The 21,235-nt window shown below is 42.0% G+C and overlaps 1 protein-coding gene across 3 annotated transcripts in view; it reads right to left on the bottom strand.

Annotated features, from left to right (window-relative positions):
• ATF6 (activating transcription factor 6) overlaps positions 1 to 21,235 on the bottom strand; it is a 75,567-nt gene that overhangs the window by 35,223 nt on the left and 19,109 nt on the right. For 2 of the 3 annotated variants that reach the window (XM_071435670.1, XM_071435672.1), the window contains 5 exons: positions 15,935 to 16,078; positions 14,070 to 14,189; positions 12,221 to 12,323; positions 10,743 to 10,807; positions 6,618 to 6,732 (listed from right to left, as the gene is read on the bottom strand). In XM_071435670.1, coding sequence (XP_071291771.1) covers positions 6,618 to 6,732; positions 10,743 to 10,807; positions 12,221 to 12,323; positions 14,070 to 14,189; positions 15,935 to 16,078 — 547 coding nt within the window. The remainder of the gene's footprint in view (positions 1 to 6,617; positions 6,733 to 10,742; positions 10,808 to 12,220; positions 12,324 to 14,069; positions 14,190 to 15,934; positions 16,079 to 21,235) is intronic. The other variant, XM_071435671.1, reaches the window with a different exon arrangement.

The raw sequence follows: 21,235 nt of genomic DNA, 5'->3' as shown, positions 1-21,235 counted from the left end.
CCACAATTAGATACTGCTACAGATCATAAGCAAGAGCCCACCATTCCCTTCCGGGAACTGTTCAGAACAATCTGAGTAAAATTTTCTTCAATGAACATCATGCTATCACAAAAGAAAGATGTACTATTATCTGGCATAAGTAAAGTATTATTAATGCATTATTGAACTTGGGTTATTCAAGAGGAATAGGGAAGGAAGGGAACTGTTTCAGAGCTCCATATTTTCACCACCTGCTCTGATTGAGCACAAATTAATTGTCTGTGGATAAACTTGTGCTCCTGCTCACTTTGTGGGTCGCAATTGTCTGTTCTGTACTCTTATTAGTGCTGTTCTGTACTCTCATTAAGTGAGATACTGCTGTCATTCCTTTACTGAAACAATTCCCACTATATAATCACATCTTCCTCCCATGCTTCCCAATTATACTTCTCTAGCCTATGGCCACACCAATTTCATAAGCAGTGGGACTTTTACAGAGGTTTTCCAAACCCAACAATCTTCCTTTCCTTCTTGCCCACAGCTCTTTGTCTCTCAAGCATGCAGCACATTTTAAATATGTGTATGCTATTACTGGTCACGTCTCCCTGCAACCACTTTGGGTTCTGGAGACATTTCTTGCAGCATGTTTTATTTTCACTATAATTATCTGCATTGCATGCTATCCTTCCAAATACTAGTTTAAAAATAACAAAGTATTAGTTAGATTTAGGATGTGTAAAGAAATTCAGTGATGGCATTAATATGATTCATGAAATTTCAGCAACCATAGAGAAGACAAACGAATCAAGACTATACACACAAAATCCAACAGGAGCTTCTGCTTCATGCCAGACATATTCAAGTTGACTTTCCTGCCTCTGCTTATACATCTGTCCTCAAGACCGCATCAATTCTTGACTTTATTTGGAGGACAGTGGGGTTCAAAGGGACCCAAGGAGATAAAAATCAGAGCGACTAAGACTTTGCTTCCAAAATGCCTTGGGATAGATTCCCAAGTAGGAGCAGCTCTCCAGGCAGGAGCTCAGAACAAAGGAAACAAAACCCCACTTGCTGGGACAGGCATCACTTCCCTTCTCAGAAACACCATTCTGCAATGCTGTTCTGGTCCCTCCTGTTTGCACCTGGTTGAGCCAGAAGGCTGCAGGAGATGCTGCACTGCAGCTGCCACTCGTGGCTGCTCCTCTCTGGCTTCCACCCCCACACATCTGGGATGTCTCACTGCCTGCTCCTCCTCTTCCCCCTCCTCTCAGGCTGCTTGTTCTCCACAGTACACACACAGCTCTTTGCTGCTTTGTCCCCCAAAGGATGTCCTCGGTGACAAATGATGACATTTGATGAGTCAGGTTTTTTGGAAAATAGGAGAAGGTGTTGACAGAAACACTTTTTAAAAAACTGCTGGCCTTTAGCTGCAAACCTAAATTAACTTCTTTTGAGTGTCCTTTTACCTAACTTGCATACACAAGTATTTTGAGAATCCCAGGACAGAGGTGAGGCCATTTGTGTTCTATAGACCAACAAAAAAAATCAGACTTCATTTTAGATTATTAGATTTCTCTCTGGACGTTTTTAGACTAAGCTCTAAGATGCTACCAAAAGCAACATCTTCCTCAGCTGAGTAACAGAAAAAGCACAGAGAAACCTTCTCCCCATCACCTCTCCATCCCTTTGAAAGTCACCTCTACCTCCTCCCCACCAACCTGAAATATTCCATATGGAAAGGAAGACAGTTCAAGAAACAGCAGAAACAAAAACAATGAGGCAAGCTTCATTGGACACTGGGGATTTGGAAGGAGAAAATTCCCTGACACAGAAAGAATCCAAAGTCTGGCCAGAAAAGATGGAATTTGTAACAAAGAATACAACAGGCCAGACTTAATTTTCACTATCGACACTTAGATGGAAACAGGAGGTTTTCATAATGGATTTTCAAATCTGAAAGTCAAATACAGCTGTAGTTTGACAGAGGCTGACTCACTGAGCTTCAGGGCATGCTGAAGCACAATTACACATTCTGTTTGCTTCTAAATTCTCCCAGAGAGGCATGAATCGGCCTCACAGAGAAGACAGGCTAAAGGGTGAGCTCTGCTTTGAAAAGGACAGACCATTTTATCATGGATACTATGCCCTAAACCTCAGCTCTTTTACCACATATTATTCTCAGCATATTTATAAAATATAAGACAAGATCTAAAAATCCTACAATCCTGGGATAAAGTAACCTTTTTCCTCTGAACAGCTACTAAGGTCAGGCTCCAAAGGAAAAAGGACAGTTTGTAAAATCTTTCAAAAATCTGCATATTAACAGACCGCAGTTGCAAATCCACAGGATTCAAACAGAATAGCTGCTCTATCTCTAGATAGATAGGGCAGCAGGACTATGTGGGTCTAATCAATTCATCTGAATGAAGCACCAAATTACACATCCCAGTCTGCAGAAATCCACAAAAAAGTCAACAGCAGAAAACACTATGTTCAGTAAAAACCACCCATTGTCAAGTGCAACAAAGTAGAAGGAAAATATATATTAGGACTGAATTTCTGGCTGTGAAACATTATCTGAAGCCAACTTCTTCTAAAGCAGTTTTCCCTGCCGGATGTTGATGGCATCAGGAGTGCAGTGAATTGGAACCTGCCTCATTCAAATTATTGTTGCCAGCAGTGTGTGCAGCACAGCAAACTGCTGCTGCACAAGCATGTCAAAGCCAGCCTTTATCATCTTTTGCTTCCTGAAAGTAACAGATCATCCCAAATACAATTATATCATCTCAAATACAATTAGCACAGGACTGGCTTATTACCAACAGAAGCACATTTCAACTTAGACATTTTTATTCCTAGCAAATAAAGAAAGAACAAACGTTCTGACTGAAATTTGGCTTAATAATTTCAGCAAAAACTTGTTTGCAGAACTCAAAAAGCTGTTAAATGCTTACTGCAGATGTTGGCTTATAGGACCAGAAATTTACTTTCATAATAAGAGGTTTCCCTGAAGCTCTATGGTTTATGGCACAGAAGCAGAAATTTATAAAGCCAATTCCTGGTTTTACAGAAGCTGGTAAAGGCTTTGCCATTGATTCCCATAGGGCCAGCATCACTCTTTCTCTAAGAAACAGAAACCATTTAATATCTACTTTTTACTACATTCTATTGTAAGATACTCTATATGCACTGGAATAAATGCAAGTGGCAAACTTTGATATTAGAAGACATTTCTGCTTTGAAATAGAGAAGTAGTGAGAGGAAATGCCAGAAGTCCTCTGAACTTCCCAAGCGAATTAAACTCTAAACTTTGTTTCCCTTAAGAACAGTAATTACATTCTTACCCTAAAAAATGTCACCGTCCTTAAATAAGCCTGCAGAGATGTCATCACTGAGTGAACCTTCCAGGATGGAGAAATCTACTCCCAAGTTGTTTAATCACTCCAAGTTTTGGGGACTCTGATCCTAACCACACAAGGGTGGAATGATCTGAAGCAGCATTTAGAGACCAAAGTAAATTGGATGGGATTTGATTTCTCCAATGATTTAGTTAATTACTTTTCACATTAAGCTAGCTATTCAGGTAATTCTAGAAACAATTGCAAGGCCTGAATACTCTGTGGCAAACTAGATGTGAGCTCTGACAGAGAGTTGTGTGACACCAGGCTCACACAGAGGAGCCAGGTGTCTCTTCCCTGCTGACAAAGCACCTCAGATCCACCAGCTGGGCTTTTGTACCCACACTCCACTGGGCTTTTTTAGGACACATCATGCAGACTTGTATCACAGACATTACAGAGCAGAAATCAAGGGGGTTGGCAGAGCAGCAGACTCTTGTTTAAAATGACATTACAGATTCCCCTGATAATAGCAACAAATTCATTTCTTTAGACCCAGAGCAAAAGCCCTGCTTCTTCTATGGACTCAGCTGATCCAAATGCTACTTTATTTTCCTCTCTCCTCCTTAAAAAGGAAAAAAAAAACCCACGTAAACTTTAACTGTAAATATGCAGACCTGCAAGCCTTCCAAGACAAAGGAGAGAAAATAAAATTGATGAGGTCATGGGAATCTCAGTCTTACAGGTAGCAAGCATCACCAGAAGAACATGCAGTGTGCAACAGCTTTGCTTCCCAGTCCTGCATTTCCAGACGTCTTGGCTGAGTCCTACCATGTAAGAGGCAGGGGTAGCCCTAGCAAATCCCATTTTCTAGAAAATCCAAGGAACTCAGGGCATGGCTTCTGCAGTGCAAGTGAGAACACACAAAAAATGTTCCATTTTATCACAGGCATCCAGGAGAAATGCTGGGGTTTGTGAGGCTGCAGAGCAGGAAATGGGGAAAGAGGATCCAGGGACATCAAGTGGAAAGGAACTCCTGACAACCACAGTCCACCTTCCACTTGGAGCACTACAACCAGAACCACCCACTCCCTGCAACTTTTAACTACAGCATTCTTGTTCTGTTTTTTATGTTACAGGGCTGTAACAGCTTATTAAGTATGGGGGAGTGTCTGCATGGCAAACAGCGAGAGAGGAGAACAAAACATTTCATCTCCAGGCCTTGGCTCCTCACTTGGACAAGCACAAGCAACACAAGTGAACTTTGGGATAGCACTGTGGGGGGAATCAGTCCTCTTACAGCTCCTAATCAGTAGGGAAAAGGGAGCTGCGGTCCAGAGAAAATGAAGTCAGCAATCCCCAGGAGGAGGTGAAAGGGCACCTTCCCAGGCTGGGGCCCTGCTGATGGCACCCCTCTGGCTGTGCAGGAGTCCTTTCTTCTGCACTCACAAAAGAATCTAAGCAAATCATTGAAAAGTGCCTCAGGGCAGAGCTTGCTGCTAGATCAGGTTTGCCCTGTTTAAACAATAAATGAGGTAATGCATGAAACTGCCTTCTATTTGAGGACACTTCATTCATAAAACAGAAATACCAAAAGCTTTGCAACCAAATAAACTTCATAGATGGTTTTAAAAGGCCCCTGCATCCCTCCCAGCAAGAGAGCAGAGCAAGCTGTAGGGATTCTGTGGCACAAGACACACTGTTTCCAAGGATAGCTCTGCGACTTGAAATGAGAGCTGACAACTTCCAGGTCATTAACCCAACAGTGTAAACAGGACCTATGGACATGTACATGCATTCAGGTGGGCTGAAGCAATGGCCCCAAGTGCAGAACTCTACAAACACTGCTCTGATTTTTGTTCAGAGTTTCCAGGAAAACTTATTCTCTGCTCCCTTCTCCTCATCCTCAGGATATGTGGAGCCTGGTGCTGGCTATATTTGTGTTGCTAGCTGAAAGAACAGCAGAACATGCCAAGCATTTAATAACAAAATTCCAGCCTTGTGACACAACCAAGTAATACCAAGACTGGAAGCTAACCTCATATTTCTACTCAGCATAAAACCTTAATACTAAGAAGAGCACCGCTATTTTTATTTTGCCTGAACCTTTTCTACAGACGTGCATCTCACAAATCAAGAAACTTGCTATGTACCAGGTGGAACAGGGCTGTATTACCTATGTACCTATGGCATCTATAGATTGGTAGTTATGACAACACAGGAGCTGCTCAAACTAGCTGTGCTGATCTGCGTGTTCTTACACAGAACTGGTTTTAGCTGGGTGAGCTGTTGTCATGGCCACTACTGGTGCCCACTACTTCAGGGCCCCTCTCGGGTCACTCCTATGAAGAAGAAACAAATGGAGCTTTGCAGGGTCCTGGGAGGATCACAGCTGGGTGTGAACATGCACAGAACATGCACATTCTCATCTAATACCCCAACTGCAAAATGGCAGGGCAGGAGGCCCAGCAAGGCCCAGGGTGAGCCAAATGTGCATAACAGACATATCTAATGACTCCTCAAGATCTCTGCAAAAGGGAGGAAAGAAGTTCCTCCAACTCCAGGCTGGTGTTTCAACCACTGTCTGCCTTGATCATTTCCATCACCAGATCCCAACCAGCTTCTCACTGCTGCAGCTGTCCTGGCTTTGACACTAGTCAGGCTTGCAGTGCAGAAAGTGCCATCAGACACCTGAAATTCCATTTTATAACAGCTTTTACCATCAGTAACTGTGCTGCAGATGTGAGGCTGTGCCTGACAAAGCTGCAGCACAAGCCTCTGCTGTATCTCAGCACAGACAGCAGGCCCGCTCATCTGTGCCAACTTACAAGTCACAAAACAGCAGAAAAATTGTGGCCCTGCACATGCAGTCTGTACAGCTGCAATATGTGATACATAAAACTGCAAATGCAAGAGTTTTAGGGGAGGACAGAAACTGTATTGTGCTAACAGTAATAATTTATGCAGAGGGTATATTTGTTCCTATACTCAGAAGCAGAGAAGGTTTGTACCCCTATTAAGTAGCTCTAATGTGTGTTGAACCACAAAGTTCATGCAATTTTGGGCTGTCTTGCCCTGGCACTATAATGTTTCCTGCAAAACTCTTTCCATTCCCAATATGATGGGCATGTTTTACAAAGACCATGATCTGGCCATGTTACTTGTAAAGGACACAGAGAAGCATAATTTCAGAAGAAACAAATTTACCTTCAATCTTGACTAAGTCATCTTTGGTATCTCTGCTAGAAGCAATCTTAGGGACCTGAGTAAAAGGCCAGTACCAGCCCCTGCTACACTTACTCTGCGGAATGACACCACATAGAAGGTATCTTCCCTTCGGTGAATTGCTTCAAAGAAGTCTTGATAGCTCCTTGGAGAGGCATAATACACTTGCAGCTCATTCCCTGAGTTCCTGCTGAAATAAAGAAGGGCAAAGGTAATTATTTTAGACAAGACAGTCAATTTCAGTGAGACTTTGGAGACCTGCTTTTTCAAGGAACTCCAGCTCTTCCTCCACTGAGAGAAGCTTGAGGAACACAGAACACAGGTGAAGACAATGAAACTACTCAGTACTTTTTGAAAGTTCAAGGTGTTTCAAAGGTCTTACTGTGGCAAAGTTTCCAGATTTGTTTTTGTTCATGCTTCTGAGGCCAGCAAAAACCTGTTTGCTAGCTCAACAGGAAAAAAAGGTTTCAACCTAAAGTGTCTGAAAAATTGTGATGACTTCTGAAAATAAATTTAAGGATAAAATGTCATTCTGAAACAAAGTACCAAACTATTTAGTAATGAAATAATTTTCTTTTACTGCTAAGAATCCAAACCACTGAAATTGAAAGAAGTACAAAGTTAAGCATAAACAAAGCTTTTAATTTACTGTCAAATGACAAATTCACCTTCTTTCTCACCCACATTTCTTTTCTTTTTTTCTGCTGTGTCCTCTTGTCAACTCAAAGATTTTTCCCCTGGTCTACTCCAAGGTTTGTTCTTGATTTCAATTTAGACAGAGGAACAAAAATAAGATATTCACATAATTCTAGCTTATCTTTTCCACGGTTCTCATCTTACACACGAGACACGAGGAAAAGATGCTCCAAACCATTCTAAGCCAAAACACTGGCAATTCCTACAGTCATGGTACTTATCCACTGTTTATCTTGGAAAGGTGAGAAATTCCTAGCATATACTGCTATCATTAATACTTCCCCAATCCCATTCCAAAAGAACTTATTTAATCACACTGGAAAGCTGTACTCAGGGAAACCATTAGCTGGGCCTTCAACCTGTCATTTTAATTCCCTCCACTTTAATAGTACACTGTGTGTTTGCAGCAAGGACACTGACCAGGCATCCCTCCCCTACCAAGCTGTCTTCTGCTGACCCAGGTTTTGAACTGGGAGGGCTAATTTAGATTATTTTAGTACGTTTATAAAATATAACAAGGCGCAAATCTATCACCAAGAGATTTTCTCAAGCAGCGGTAATAACAGGCTGTCACCATCTTCTCTTCCACTGCTAACCGAGTCCTGTTACAAGCAGAAGACTGCAGCTGACAGGGCAGTTGCCCTTTCATAGGACTGGGGGTGTAAGTCCTGGGGGGATCAGGAGCAGGCAGCTCTACTCTACACATCCCTTTCTGCAGAGCTATGCATGAGAGGAAACAGCTCCTGTCCTTCACACACAGGAAACAAAGACTGGAGCTAATTTGAGCTTGATTACTCATTCACAAAAATACACAGGCACAGAAAGTCCCTCCTGAGATGGAGCATAGAGCTGGGCTGTGATGAAAGACATCGCATCTGAGATGGAGCATGGAGCTGGGCTGTGATGAAAGGCACCAGCACTGGAGCTGGGCTGTGATGGAAGGCACAGCACTGCACATACAACACATCCTGAGAACTGACACAGGGTACACAGAGTTGTGTGCTCACCCACATTCCATGTGACACAACAAGACCTGAAAACCAGCCCAGGAAAAAACTGCCCCAAAGCACTTAGAAACCACAGGGTGTTTCCAAAGCTCTCCTGGTTGTGTAAAACATCGAATATGAGCGATACCAGGGGCTTATTGTAGGTACACAGTTTGTGGTAATTGGGAATGTGGCTGTGGCCAAGCCTCATCCCTAATGGGCTACAACTGTGAAAAGCAAGTGAACAGTATTGAAAGCAATGAGACATGGAGTGCCCAGCTGTACTGACCAATCACAGAAGGGAACAGAGGGGACACAGGTACAATGCATGAACAATGAGAGGTATCAAAGGTTGGGCTAAAGAACAAGAGGGGCAGATGTTTGCAGCCCTCTGAAGGGATATGATGTCATTCTGTACGGGCAGACACCTGAAGCCTTCTGATGTGGTATGGTGTTACTCTGTAAGGGCTGAAGCTTTCTGAAATTGTATGATGATACTCTGTGTATCATGGCCATCTCAACTGCAAGCATGGCTGAAGCTTTCTGAAATTGTATGATGATACTCTGTGTATCATGGCCATCTCAACTGCAACATATGTGTATGCTGTGACATATTGCAAGGCAGGACATCACATCTGCCGATAACTGCGATGGACCGCTCCACCAAAGGGAGGGATTAACTCCAGAACCAAAACCAGGTGCAAAACTATCGTTTTTTAAGTAACGCTTTGGCATATTACAAGAAAGCACCATCTTAAATTGCGTATCCCAAACAATGATGCTGAACCTGGCCATTTACTGGGAGATAAAGAGAACTTTTGTTTTAAAACTCTGAAGGACACTGCTTGTTATGCATCACAGAGCATTGGGATGTTGCACACAGGCTTGTTTTGGGAAGAAATGAAGCAGGACACAGTGCTTTATGCATCAAGAACCACAATCCTAACAGTGCAAAACTTAGGAAAATAACTGGAGAGTCTCATTTTGATACCTGAAGCCTTAAGAAGCACTCTTACATAAGCCCTCAACAAAATCACCTCTGAAAAAAGCTACACGGACTATAAAGAGATGAGGGGTGTTGATGATTTTCTTTTAAATCATCTTAAATTTATCTCCTCCACTGCTATGACTTCACTGAAATTCTTTTCAACCCTCAGCTTCCTGATAAAGATTACAATGGAGAAGGAGAGTCTTCTAACAGAGGCATTCAGTAAACCTGAAGTTAAGCCTTTGAGTAGGACATTGGACTAGAGATCTCCAGAGGTCCTTTATAACCTAAACTTCCCTTGTTTCTATGATTTCATGGAGCACCTAATAGCTGGTGGCTCCAAGAGGAACTGGAAATCTGTTATATGTTCTTGGCAGTTCCAGGACAGTCTCAGTATGCAGCTGCCATGACTCACCAGTCCTGTTCACATAAACATCCTTAATCTGAAAAAACCCCAAAAAATCTCACTTCCTTTGGAATACAACAGATGCATGATGTTTCACGCTGTTTCCAATAATCCAGATAATTCTTTTTCAAGAGTAATGCAAGCATGTATATTAAACTGCCTTATGGCTTGAGGCTTGTTCATCAGTGCTCAGTTGAAGCAGCTATCCTTCATCTGCCTGTAGAACTCAAAAAGCTTTTTTTTTTTCTTGTAAGTCAAGATGTATCAAAATTTGACAGCCTGTTTTCCGTAACATTTGCCTGCAGCTTGCTCTTTTCCCCCAGGCTGATGCTGATTTCAAAGCAGCAGTGCAAACAGGAAGGCCACAGCTGTCTTACTTCCCACAGCACCATTTCAGGTGGTGTTCTCACCAAAAAGTCCCCTCCATACTCCATTCTGCTCTTACACTCCTCTTTGGCACTTCAAAGCAGACAGTCTTCTAAACAGTTTCACACAGAGATCAGGAGAGAGAAATTTTGTTTCCTAAATCTTTTCTGTCCAGTACTTCCCAGGGAAGAGGGACAGGATAGTTATGAGGAGGGGTGCGCAGGGGACATCAGGAAACTATCCATTAACATGCTCCAATAATCACTAGAGAAAAGTCAGCAGATGGAGACAAAGAATGCAAATGAGATACAATGGTACTTTAAGTTCATCATAATAATTTGGTGCTAGCTCTACCCTTGAAGATAATGAGAGAAACCTTTCCCTTATCAGACTCATGGCTCTTTGAAACCTTCTTATAAACTAACGATGTTCTCAGAGTCCAAAGTCAGTTCCCCCTGTTTTTCCCTAAATATTCAAATCTGTTTAGAAAGGGATTCTGGAGAGCAAAGCAAAGATTTTCTTAGAATTCATAGCTAGAAAAGCCCTGGAAGAGTACAGCTGAGATACAGGGGTCCCTTCAACTGTAATATAAATAATTAGAAGCTGTTATTTGCTAAGGGACAGAACTAGACCAAGAAAAGTAGATGCATTTGGCTTAAGAACCCCGAGAAGATGAAAATGGTCATTCTTTATCAACCGTTGGTGAAAAACTAGGTTACTAAGTAGAAAGCAGTAACAAAGAAGCTGTTCTGCCTTACCTGAGACTGGTGTCTGTGTAAGGCATGGCCATTAGCTGGGAATCTGCTTTGTCACTGAGGGAGCTCTGAAAAAGGGGAAAAAAGAAAAGATGACACAAAGTGAAACCAATAAGCAATTCTGTGGTTTGCCACTACATTAAATACAACACACAGAATGGGGGGCAGAGGTTAATCAGTACCCTGCAACAGAAACGTGCATTTTTCCACTGAAACATGAGAAACTGAAATGGTCATCATTCAAGTTGGAACAACAAAACCAGCAAGATTTTAATACAGCCAAATTTGAAGCCAACATTCAGAGATGAGAAAGGTAGCTTGGCACCATAGACAACATTTCTAAACATTCATCCATTCTGCTCTGGACACAGGTGAGAAGGATCTCAAGTTTAATACACAACACTTCTTCTCTAGAATACTGCAGTCTTTCCCACATTGTAATGCTCAATTCTTTTAAAGCTATTACTGTGTGGGGGCCAGAGAATAAGCAAAGGGAAAGCCCACCACACCCCCCTGGAGGGCCAACCCAAGCTACAACCCTTTTGGTAATGGAGAACAAGAAAATTAACCCCAGAGACCTTTGCGACTGCAGGTTGATTTCTTCTACCCCACTGGCCCTTCCCCCTTGCTCCACCCCTGTGCCCTCATCCCACTGGTCCTGGTGTTGTGTCCTACCCCTCGAGATCCCTAGATAAACTCCTGCTTTCCTGGCCTAAGTGGCTCTTTGTCTCTGGGCTCCTTTGAGGAAGAAGCTCAATAAAGGCTCTCCCTGGAAGCACACACAAAGACCCTGTCTCCCCTTCTGCGTCGCCTGGGTCCCGACAGAGCTGAAATCAGCCAGTGTGAGTACAGACACGCTGTGCTCCCGAGGTGTCTTTTTCAAGACGCTTCTTTGGGAAGGTCACGGCACTCTGGACAACCGCCCGCCGCAACATTGCTACATCTAATCAATTTAAATATTTTGAAAATTCATTGTCTTAATTTCAGCCTTGATATAAGTATGCCATCTAGATCAAAGAGATTTTAAAAAATGAGAAATATGAGCACATGTCTCATAATTCTGTAGTCGTACAAAAAAAATAATCCCTCTAGCAATAATTTAAACAATAGAAATATTTCAACAAAATGAATCAGCTGTCACCCTTAACAGTGAGTCAGATGAATGTGCTGTAGAGGTTGTATTTCTCTCCACTAAGCAATTGCTTATCCTTACAGAGAAGCCATAAAAAGGATAACAATTTATTTAATTTTAGAAAATGCTGAACATTTTTTGATGGCTGCAAAAACCAATTCAAAACCCTGAATCCAAGAGCAGGAATGGAAGAACAAATCTGACAATGTAATAATCAACCAAACACAGCAATTTAAAATGGGATGTGTTGGCTGCCCTAATTACAGGCATGATGGCCATTTTTGTCTATGATGCCAAGTGCAAGCAAGTGAGGGAGAGTGTTCCATAGAATGATTTTTTGTTCACATACCTGTGGGACTCGTGCTCGCTGCTGCTGGCTGTTGCTCAGCCGCCGGGACCGCGTGCGTTCCACCTCGTGCCTGTGAACCCATCCTCGCAGCTCATGGGTCAGCCTAGGAAAGCACAGCATCAGCACAGACTGCAAACAACACTAGCACAATGGTTTAGTGTTATACAACAGTTTAGCTGCCATATAGATGATGCCTTAGGATTTTAGCTTGTATATTTTTCATATATTTGTAATCCTGCAGTTCTTTAGCGTATAGCTCTAAACTCCATATACAGTGTTAGCTACTGTCTTTACATTTTGGTCAGACACAACAATTCCTCTCTAGGCCTGGGAATCAAAGACACCTCCCTGCCTTAGGCCCTGAGAAACATAAATAAAAGTGAGTTGGGGGGGGGTGCAAACTTGGGTTAAATTACTTCATTACCTGAACCTGTAATTGGAAGATTAACCACCAATATGCAAATGGACCAAACATACAAAAGTATGAAAACCCATGACCTGTCATCCATTTTTGGGTGTAGGCTCTGGGTGGGCTTCGACGGCCCAAGCTGTACCTATTGAAGGCCTTTAATAAATACCCTGCTTTTACTCTGTTAGTCTTGTCTAGCCTCTGTTCTAGGTAGCCACTACAAGGTATCATAGACACTGAAGATTACGATTATTTCACCTTATAATAACTTATTTTTAATACCACAGGAAGAAAATACAATTTTAAGATTTATCTATAAATGTTAGATTCACGGGTGTTCCCACATAAAATAGATGTGGGAACACCCATTCTTTTATACTTCCTTTTGCCCAACAAACAGTAATTTTGAAATTACTGGAGGGACCACTTAAATTTAAAATCAAAAGTTGATTAATTCAAGACAAATTATTGATTAAGGATGAATTTTGGCAAATAAATCTGAGAGAAAAATGGACAAAGAGAATGGATATAAGGTTAGTGACTCATATCTACAGAAAAAGTGGAGCTAAGTGTTTTCGAACAGTGAAAAAAGAACATCTGCAATGTCAGGTTCAGACTGCTTCTATCAGAAGCTGAAGAATAGAAGACCATCTTTTATATAACTCAGCTGGGAAAGGCTTTTAGCTGGACTTGATTTCTACATCATTAACACTTCTACATATGAAGTGATCTCTCTTTTAAGTCATGAAAACCCCCCAGACAATCAGAAAATTGTTATTTGGTTATTGCAAATGACCAGTGTGAAAATAGAGTGGTGAAAATCATTACTAAAAATCATGGAAAGATTACAAAGATCCAAGTAGATCTGTCCTTATGACAGCAGGCATTGTGTGACAGTGTTCACAGGGGTCTTAGGATGAGGGAAGAGACAAGGATCTGACTCTATGTTTTAGAAGGCTTGATTTATGATTTTATTATATATATAATATTAAAACTATACTAAAAGAATAGAAGATAGGATTTCATCAGAAGGCTAGCTAAGAATAGAAAAAGAAAGAATGATAACAAAGGCTTGTGGCTCGGACAGAAAGTCCGAGCCAGCTAACTGTGATTGGCCATTAATTAGAAACAACCACATGAGACCAATCACACATCCATCTGTTGCATTCCACAGTAGCAGATAACCATTGTTTACATTTTTTTCCTGAGGCCTCTCAGCTTCTCAGGAGAAAAAATCCTAAGGAAAGGATTTTTCATAAAATGTGTCTGTGACAGGCATTGGACAGCGCAGACACTTAGGAGACACTGGTCACGTACTGGATAAACACCATGAATGGACAACAGTATCATCCACAGCTGTCCAGCAGCACTCGGCCAACACAGAGTTGATGTATCAACCCCTAATAAACTGTAAATGCTCTCAACAGGTTGTTTTCTCACCTCAGCGACTCTGTCCTGTTGATCAGAGGCCGGCAGGGGGGTGGTGGTGGTGAGATATATAACAGTGGTTCTTCTGAGACTATCATTAGTGCTTTATTATCAGATACAGAACGGTCATACCTGGGAAAAATCAACAAAAGCACAGCAAGAAATCCCTTATAAAACTTTTTCATGACTCTTTGACCAGAGAATGAGCACTATCACCAGCAGATCCATGAACGTTACAGCTGCTCCAGTGAGACCTCTGAAACAGGTGAGTAACAATTCCTATCAAACATCCAATGTTCTTAGTCAATCCCTCAAAGGAGGCTGACAGCTCTCAGTGCAGGGCAGACAAATGAGCGTTAGCAGATGTTGGATCTCTTCCCAAGAAGGCCAGATATTGATAGAATATGTAGTCTGTAAAATATTCCTCATAGTATGCAAACTATGTGATGTCTGCAGACACAACTTACTTTTTCATTCCAGCGCTCTGGAAGACTTGCTACAGAAATACTAAATTTATTATCCACTAAAACCATGCAGATAGAAAGACCATAACCTATGTAACAACTGAGCAGCCACAAACTATATTATAACTGAATGGAGAAGATTTACATCTCTGTCTCCAGAAACTAGCTTAGTTTTGATAAGAACTGAAAAGGAGCATGTATTTCTCAGTACAAAAATCCATAACACTCTCAGCAATTCCTGAGGGGTTAACTATTTATCACCAAATATCTAATGTAGGTTTCTCTCTTGACTGGTTATCAATGTAACAGCTTTAGTCCTCTTGATTTTGACAGACTTGTAGCTCCTGAACCTCAACTTCTTTCTGAAAATTCAGGTATAAGAGCTTATGAAAGCCTTATTCATAATCCCCTCCCTTTCCCAGCTTTCTCTCCAACTTCATGTCCGCTTCTCTCTACTGCATCTAGGACTGATAAAGAATATGCAGCAAAGAGCTCACAGCTTGCCAAACCCAGGGTGAAGCAGAGAAAGAAAAGGAGGTACAGGCACGAGCACATCCTCCTAAGAGAACCACTCCACTCTTCTGTCCCACAGGTCATGGTCTGAAACGCAGCACGTAGGATACAAAGCCCTCACCATGGCTACAGCCTTAAAATGCTCCTGATTTATTGCTTTCTTTTTGCATGGCAAAATACATTAGGGCTTTCTGCACATCTGTGCCTGGCTTTGTTCAACCAGCCAAAACACTCTGCTGGAAAGGGACAGTCTAATAGGATAGATCTTGTAACGGGAAAACATGAGCTGTATTAGCCAGACTTCAATCTGGAGGCAATTATATGTTCACTTATACACTGCATGCTGGAGATCTAGGAAGCCTGAAAGGCAGTATTGAATTAAATAATGGATAAGCACAGGGATGGACTCAGATGGATTTTTTAAAATGAAAAAGAGACTGCTAAGTGCATAGTGTGTTCTTACTCATGAACTTCCCCAGTCTTCTCTGGAGCAACTAAGAAAACAAGTACTCCAGCATGAAAAGTAAGAAGAGATAGATAACATGACAGCTATCACAACTATGCAACCTAAACTATAGATCAGAGGAAAAAAGCAAACAGCTGAATTGAAGAAGGTCCTGAAAGTCTTGGTGACAAGCACTTGTGGATAAGCTCCCTTCCCTAACACTGTGCAGCACAGCCACGTGTACACTTCTGAAGCTCTACACATTGGGTACTCTGGGAGATAAAACATCATATTCATTTGAAAAGCAAACTGAGAAGCTTTCAAAACACTGTGCTTAGAACTCAGGTACCCGGTAAAAGCAGCAAGAGCACCGGCCAAAAAGGTGAGCAAGGCAGTGAGGGCTAAAAGCACCAGTGCCCTCTGCCACCCAAAATATGTAAAAGGTCTGATCTCACCTGTTACTCTTCTCAGAAACGATGCCCTCAGGTATCTTCTGAGCTGTGCTGGACTCCTGGTGAGCTGAGAACTCCAGAAGATTTCTGGTCCGGTGGCTAGAACTCACAGTAGAATCCACTCCATTGGGATCCTTTTCAAATACACTGGAAAACATAATAAACATAGCAAAATGTATCACACACCTAAGAGGTCTGTAAGGCACTTTTCTGTAAGGCATTAAACACTCAGGTGGAGAAGTTTCTGGCTGCTGTTACATTACATGGATAAGGTTCATGTTTTATCTACTGTAAAAAACTGAGGTGTCATTATAATATCATTGTTCAAAGCAGTAGTAGTCAGAAAAGCATTTCTGTTCTCTTTTTCAGTTTTAATTGATTGAAGGATTCAGATGCTCTAGTTTTCACATTCCCTCACACAAACTTCACCTGCTGAAACTAAGAACACTCTTCTTGTAACCCAGGTCTACAGGGATAAGAAAATTATCTACAGTCAAGTCAAAGCACGCCAAAACTTCAACTTTCAACAGCCTCAAAGTACAATCTACATAGTTTATATGAATACAACATGTAAGGAAAACTTAGCTATCAAATTCCGTGCAGCTGCAAGCCTGGAATGTTATGCCAGACATCTACCAGGACTGTACACAAACTTAAATATGTTCAATTCTACTTGGATTTAGAACAACTGGCAGGGCCAACAGCCCCATGGGCAATAGGCCATGGTGCCAGACACCCTGATCTGGTGTGTGCTGGCATGGACTGAAGGATCCTGGCCTGGAGGCTGCTCAGCCAGCCAGGAGTGTCTGTGCTGTCCTCCATGCAGAGAGGGGGCAGCACTGCATATGTGAACAGGCAACCCCACCACTGCTGCACCAGACCTGCATCTTCAGAAGGGTGAGCTACAACTGAGTACTCTCAAAAGCACAGAAGCAATACTTCAATTTCTCCCCTCCAGAGGCTGGCTTTCCTCTTTCATAACACAGTTGCTTCCTGAAATATGCATGTTTACAAACCCAAATCCTAACCTTCATGGCTGCCAACAGCAGAGGATCACCAGCAGCAACAGAGTGAAAACAAAATGCAATGCAGCACACTGACGAGATCTCTGCCATTCATGCTGATAGCAGTTCACAGAGTGTATTTTAACTCATGCCCCACCCCTCCTGCCCAGCAGACGAGTATTTCCTGGTTTTACATGGCATCACTTTGCAACAGGCAACAAATACAAATAGAGACAGACAAAACGTAGCAAGGAGGGCAGATTAAATACTCCACAATTAAGCAGAAGGCAGACAAAATTGCCGAGAAATTCCTTCTCTTTTGCCAACACTTTTGCACTCCTATTAGCAGTGACCCTGTGAGCAACTGTGTCATGTTCTGAAACAGAGGAGTCAGGACAATCCTAGACTCAGGCTGATGTTGCTTTGATTACCTCCTCTCCTCCAGGTTTCTAGGCAGCAGCATGGAATGAGGGCAGCAGAAATGCTACAGGCTCTGCTTTCACTTGTGCCAATGGGCAGAAAAGTACTTACAGTTTCCTTACTGCCTGTGTACAGTGGTATCCAAATGTCTCATTGCTTCTACTGCACAGAAAGCTGGATGGTTTATTCATTACATCCTATCGGGCAACACCAGACCTATCCAATTTTACAGAATCAATCCCCACTACCTACTAGGTTTTATGAGATCACATCTCTTCTTTGCCAACGAAAGCATCAGCACAACTGGCAGCATCTCAAGCCCAAGAACCAGAGATCAAAACTAAGGCTGATGTTTAAACAGACGCATCACATTCCTGCTGGAAGCTACTCACCTGTGAAATGTCCTTACTGTACTTAATCTGGAGTCATGACAGCTAAAAGTACATGGTACTTTATTCATCAGACCAAGAATATCCCTCAGAAGATCTGAAAGTTGTTAACTCTCCTGCAAATCCCTTCTCCACAGCCTGAGATGTATCAGCCATCCAGTGTGCTGCTGGACCTCCTGGATCTGGTGTTTTAGCCTATCCTACTTCTCTTCTTTCCTATTCAAAATGACACACAGAACCAGAGAAACTGTCCATGTAATTAATTAGTTAAAGCTGAGAAAAAAATCTAAGCAGAACTGCAACAAACTGCCTTTTATCCATGATGCTCTTCCTTCCTATTTGTCTCATTCTGCAAAAGCAATTCTTGTTATTTCACGTTCCAGCTTGGTGAGGTGAAGTGTCACATACAATTCATTCCTACTGCAGTTCACCCTGAACTCTGAACAGAGACAAATCCAAACCAAGGATAAAGACACACAATGCACCACAAGCACAGCTAATCTTCCTTTCTGTGATTTAGTTGTTTTAGCTACACACCCATTCTAAACCACACAGACCACATTTATTACATCAGCTCTAGAAGACAGGAAATGTTTATTTTCCCTCTTCTCAAGCATAAAACATCTGTATCTTTTCATCAACTGAGCATGGGATGTTTCAACCTGAAAGAAGATACCTTCAAAAGCAAAAGGCAAAGAAGGAGGTAAACAGAGTATGCTTTGCCATCCTTATATGCATAAACCATGGTGCCCACTTCTCACAATGTGAACACAAACTTGAGAACAAGATATGATATCAGGGTATTTTTTCCAATGCCCTTTCCTTTATCAGGATCGTTTACTTTTCTTTTGAAGCAGAGCTAGCAGCAATTTCTGCTATATAGGCCACTTTTGCACTCCCTCTTTGCCATTCTTTTCTAGGACATTGCAAATGACTGTTCCTTCTCAATGTCTCAGATATGTCTGAAAAAAAAATAAATGTAAAAATCCCCTTTGTTGCTCCTCTGGTTTGTGGCAATGACCTGAAACCAAAATAACTTTAGTTCTGGATAAGGAAAAGCCCCACAAATTGAAATCCTGCCCCACTTTCACCTTCTAATTACTTGGGGAGTTTTGCTAGTTTTCTTCGTTTTTTCCCCATCTGAACAGATGATGTTGTTCTGTTGTATCATTTCTTCCTCTTCCCTTCTCCCCAGAGGGAACACTAGTGAAGTTTGTCTATAAATAGGGCTCCATCTTCAGGAAACAAATAGGAGAGGACGTGTAGGTAATGGTCCATGTCCTCCAGTTTCTCCAAGTCCTTTCCTTGCCATGTGGCTACCTGAGGGCCTGATACAGGGTACCAGAAATATTCCTCCTTCTTCATCTCAAATTAATATGGGGGAAAAACATAACTTAGGAGCAAGGAATCCCTTCAAGCAGCTGGGATGATGATGGACCTGTCTTGCAGAGCTGCATCTGGAAACATCTGCTGACCTCAGGCATGCTGAGCTTCACAAGTGCCAAGCAGAACAGCAACAATACAAGCAGCAACAGGAAGGGTCTACAGAACAGATCCCAGCACCATGACACTGAAGAGGAAGTAAATATTGGGCATTTAAAAGCATCAGGCAGAAGAGGCCAGAAAATGTGAAAAAGAAAGGTAGAAGATCCTATTCAGAGGGAAGAAAGCTTCAGAAAAACAGTATTTTCAACTAAGATACCAACAGTTAGTTTAAGAACTGGTTTGATATGACAGATGGCAAAAGCCTTGTCAGCTTTTTCATCCTGTTGAGCTACAAAATGAGAAGTTGGAAAAGGAAGAGCACTTTGGCATACCTGCCCTGTGCAAGTCCTGCTAATTGCAGGAACAGAGTTACTGCCCCACATTACAAGTCAAAAAAGACTGAAGCTGAGAATTGGCTTTACTGGGCAAGACAGTCTTTTAGAAGTTGGAATCTTTCCTTGGAATCTTTCTTGTTTAGCTCACTCACACACCTGGGGTGCCTAGCAAGGCTTTAGAGCCTGCATTTGGACACCCCAGATACTGTGAGCATGAAAGGGTTTTCACAGGCCACAAACACCCTGTCCAAGCTGGCTGAGCTCTTGGCTTGTTCAGATGCAAAACCAGATCCAAGGGAAAAAAGAAAGAACCACTAAATACTTCATGCAGATGTTTGTTCCGATGTGTAGATAAATTTGATTATAAGAGGGAAAGAAAAGCAGCACTCCTGCCACGGTTTCTCCAGGCATTCAATGGCACCTGATATTTTAGCTGTATTTTTACTACTTTGGTTTGAATGTCAGTTTGATAAATGTGAAAGCAAGTCTTGCCAGGAGCCCAAACTAAATTTCATTTGTGCTTCTGGCTGAACAAATCCTGTGCATTTCAAGTTTTGAATACTGACATTTAAGTTGTACAGTAATTTGTAGACGAAAGCCAATAGTGGTATCATAACAAAGAGTTTTCTGGGGACAGAACTCTGAGTATGAGCTGGGAAGTTTCCAACAAGCTAAAGTTGACATTGCAAGGAGACACCAACCAAAGACCTTGTCCTCTTCCTAACTGATTCCAGACAATGCTGCCATAGTGCCAGACACTCTCTGGAAAGTATTTCTCGTTTCTACTCCCGATGAGTGCACCATCTGCTGACAGCAAGGCTCTGCCTTCTCCTGAGGGCTGCTCCACAGCTGCCCTCCTCTGAGTGCTGGGCTGGAGAGAGCAGCCTGTCGCAGACATCTTTTCATTAAAAATCCTTTCTTAGGATTTTTCTTCCTGACAAGCTGAGAGGCTTCAGGAACAAAATGTAAACAATGGTTATCTGCTGCTGTGGAATGCAACAGGTGCATCTGTGATTGGCCCATCTTGGATGTTTACAATTAATGGCCAATCACAGCCCAGTTAACTTGAACTCTGTCTGAGACACAAACCTTTATTATTCATTCCTTTCTATTCTTAGCTTAGCTAGCCTCCTGAGATGAAACTTTCCCTTCTATTCTTTTTAGTATAGTTAAAATGTAATATATATATATATCATAAAATCATAAATCAAGCCTTCTGAACATAGAGTCAACATTCTCGTCTCTTCCCTCACCTGAAAACCCCTGTGAACACTGTCACAGCAGCCCAGCCTTCTTCCTCTGCAGTGGAAAAGGAGGAAAGCAACCCAAAAGGAGTTTTTGTATATTTTTGCTGTGTTTCGCATGCTTTAAATAGCAATTAATTTAAATAGCAAAATTTTAATAAAGCCTCTGGAAAGGAAAGGAAGAAAACAGATACTGACACCCAGAGCACTTTTTTTTGCTTAGAAAACTTCCTACCATTATCTGGCCTTTATTGCCAAAGCTTGTGGCTGTGATCAGCAGAGGACAGAGGAAGGAATCCCTTCCTGCTCCCAGACTTGTAGTTTGTAAGAAAACCAAAGATATGCAATTTTGTTCCAGCATCAACCTATCAAGAGAGGTATTGAAAGGTCTGGAACCTAGACCCATGTCCAATTCACTCAGCCTGTC

This window comes from Agelaius tricolor, unplaced genomic scaffold (assembly GCF_023055355.1).
Source record: "Agelaius tricolor isolate 1412-34295 unplaced genomic scaffold, bAgeTri1.0.p SCAF_11, whole genome shotgun sequence".
Classification (NCBI taxonomy): Eukaryota; Metazoa; Chordata; class Aves; order Passeriformes; family Icteridae; genus Agelaius; species Agelaius tricolor.
Note: the sequence above shows the minus strand (reverse complement) of the source record. Positions and strands in the feature narration are given on the sequence as shown.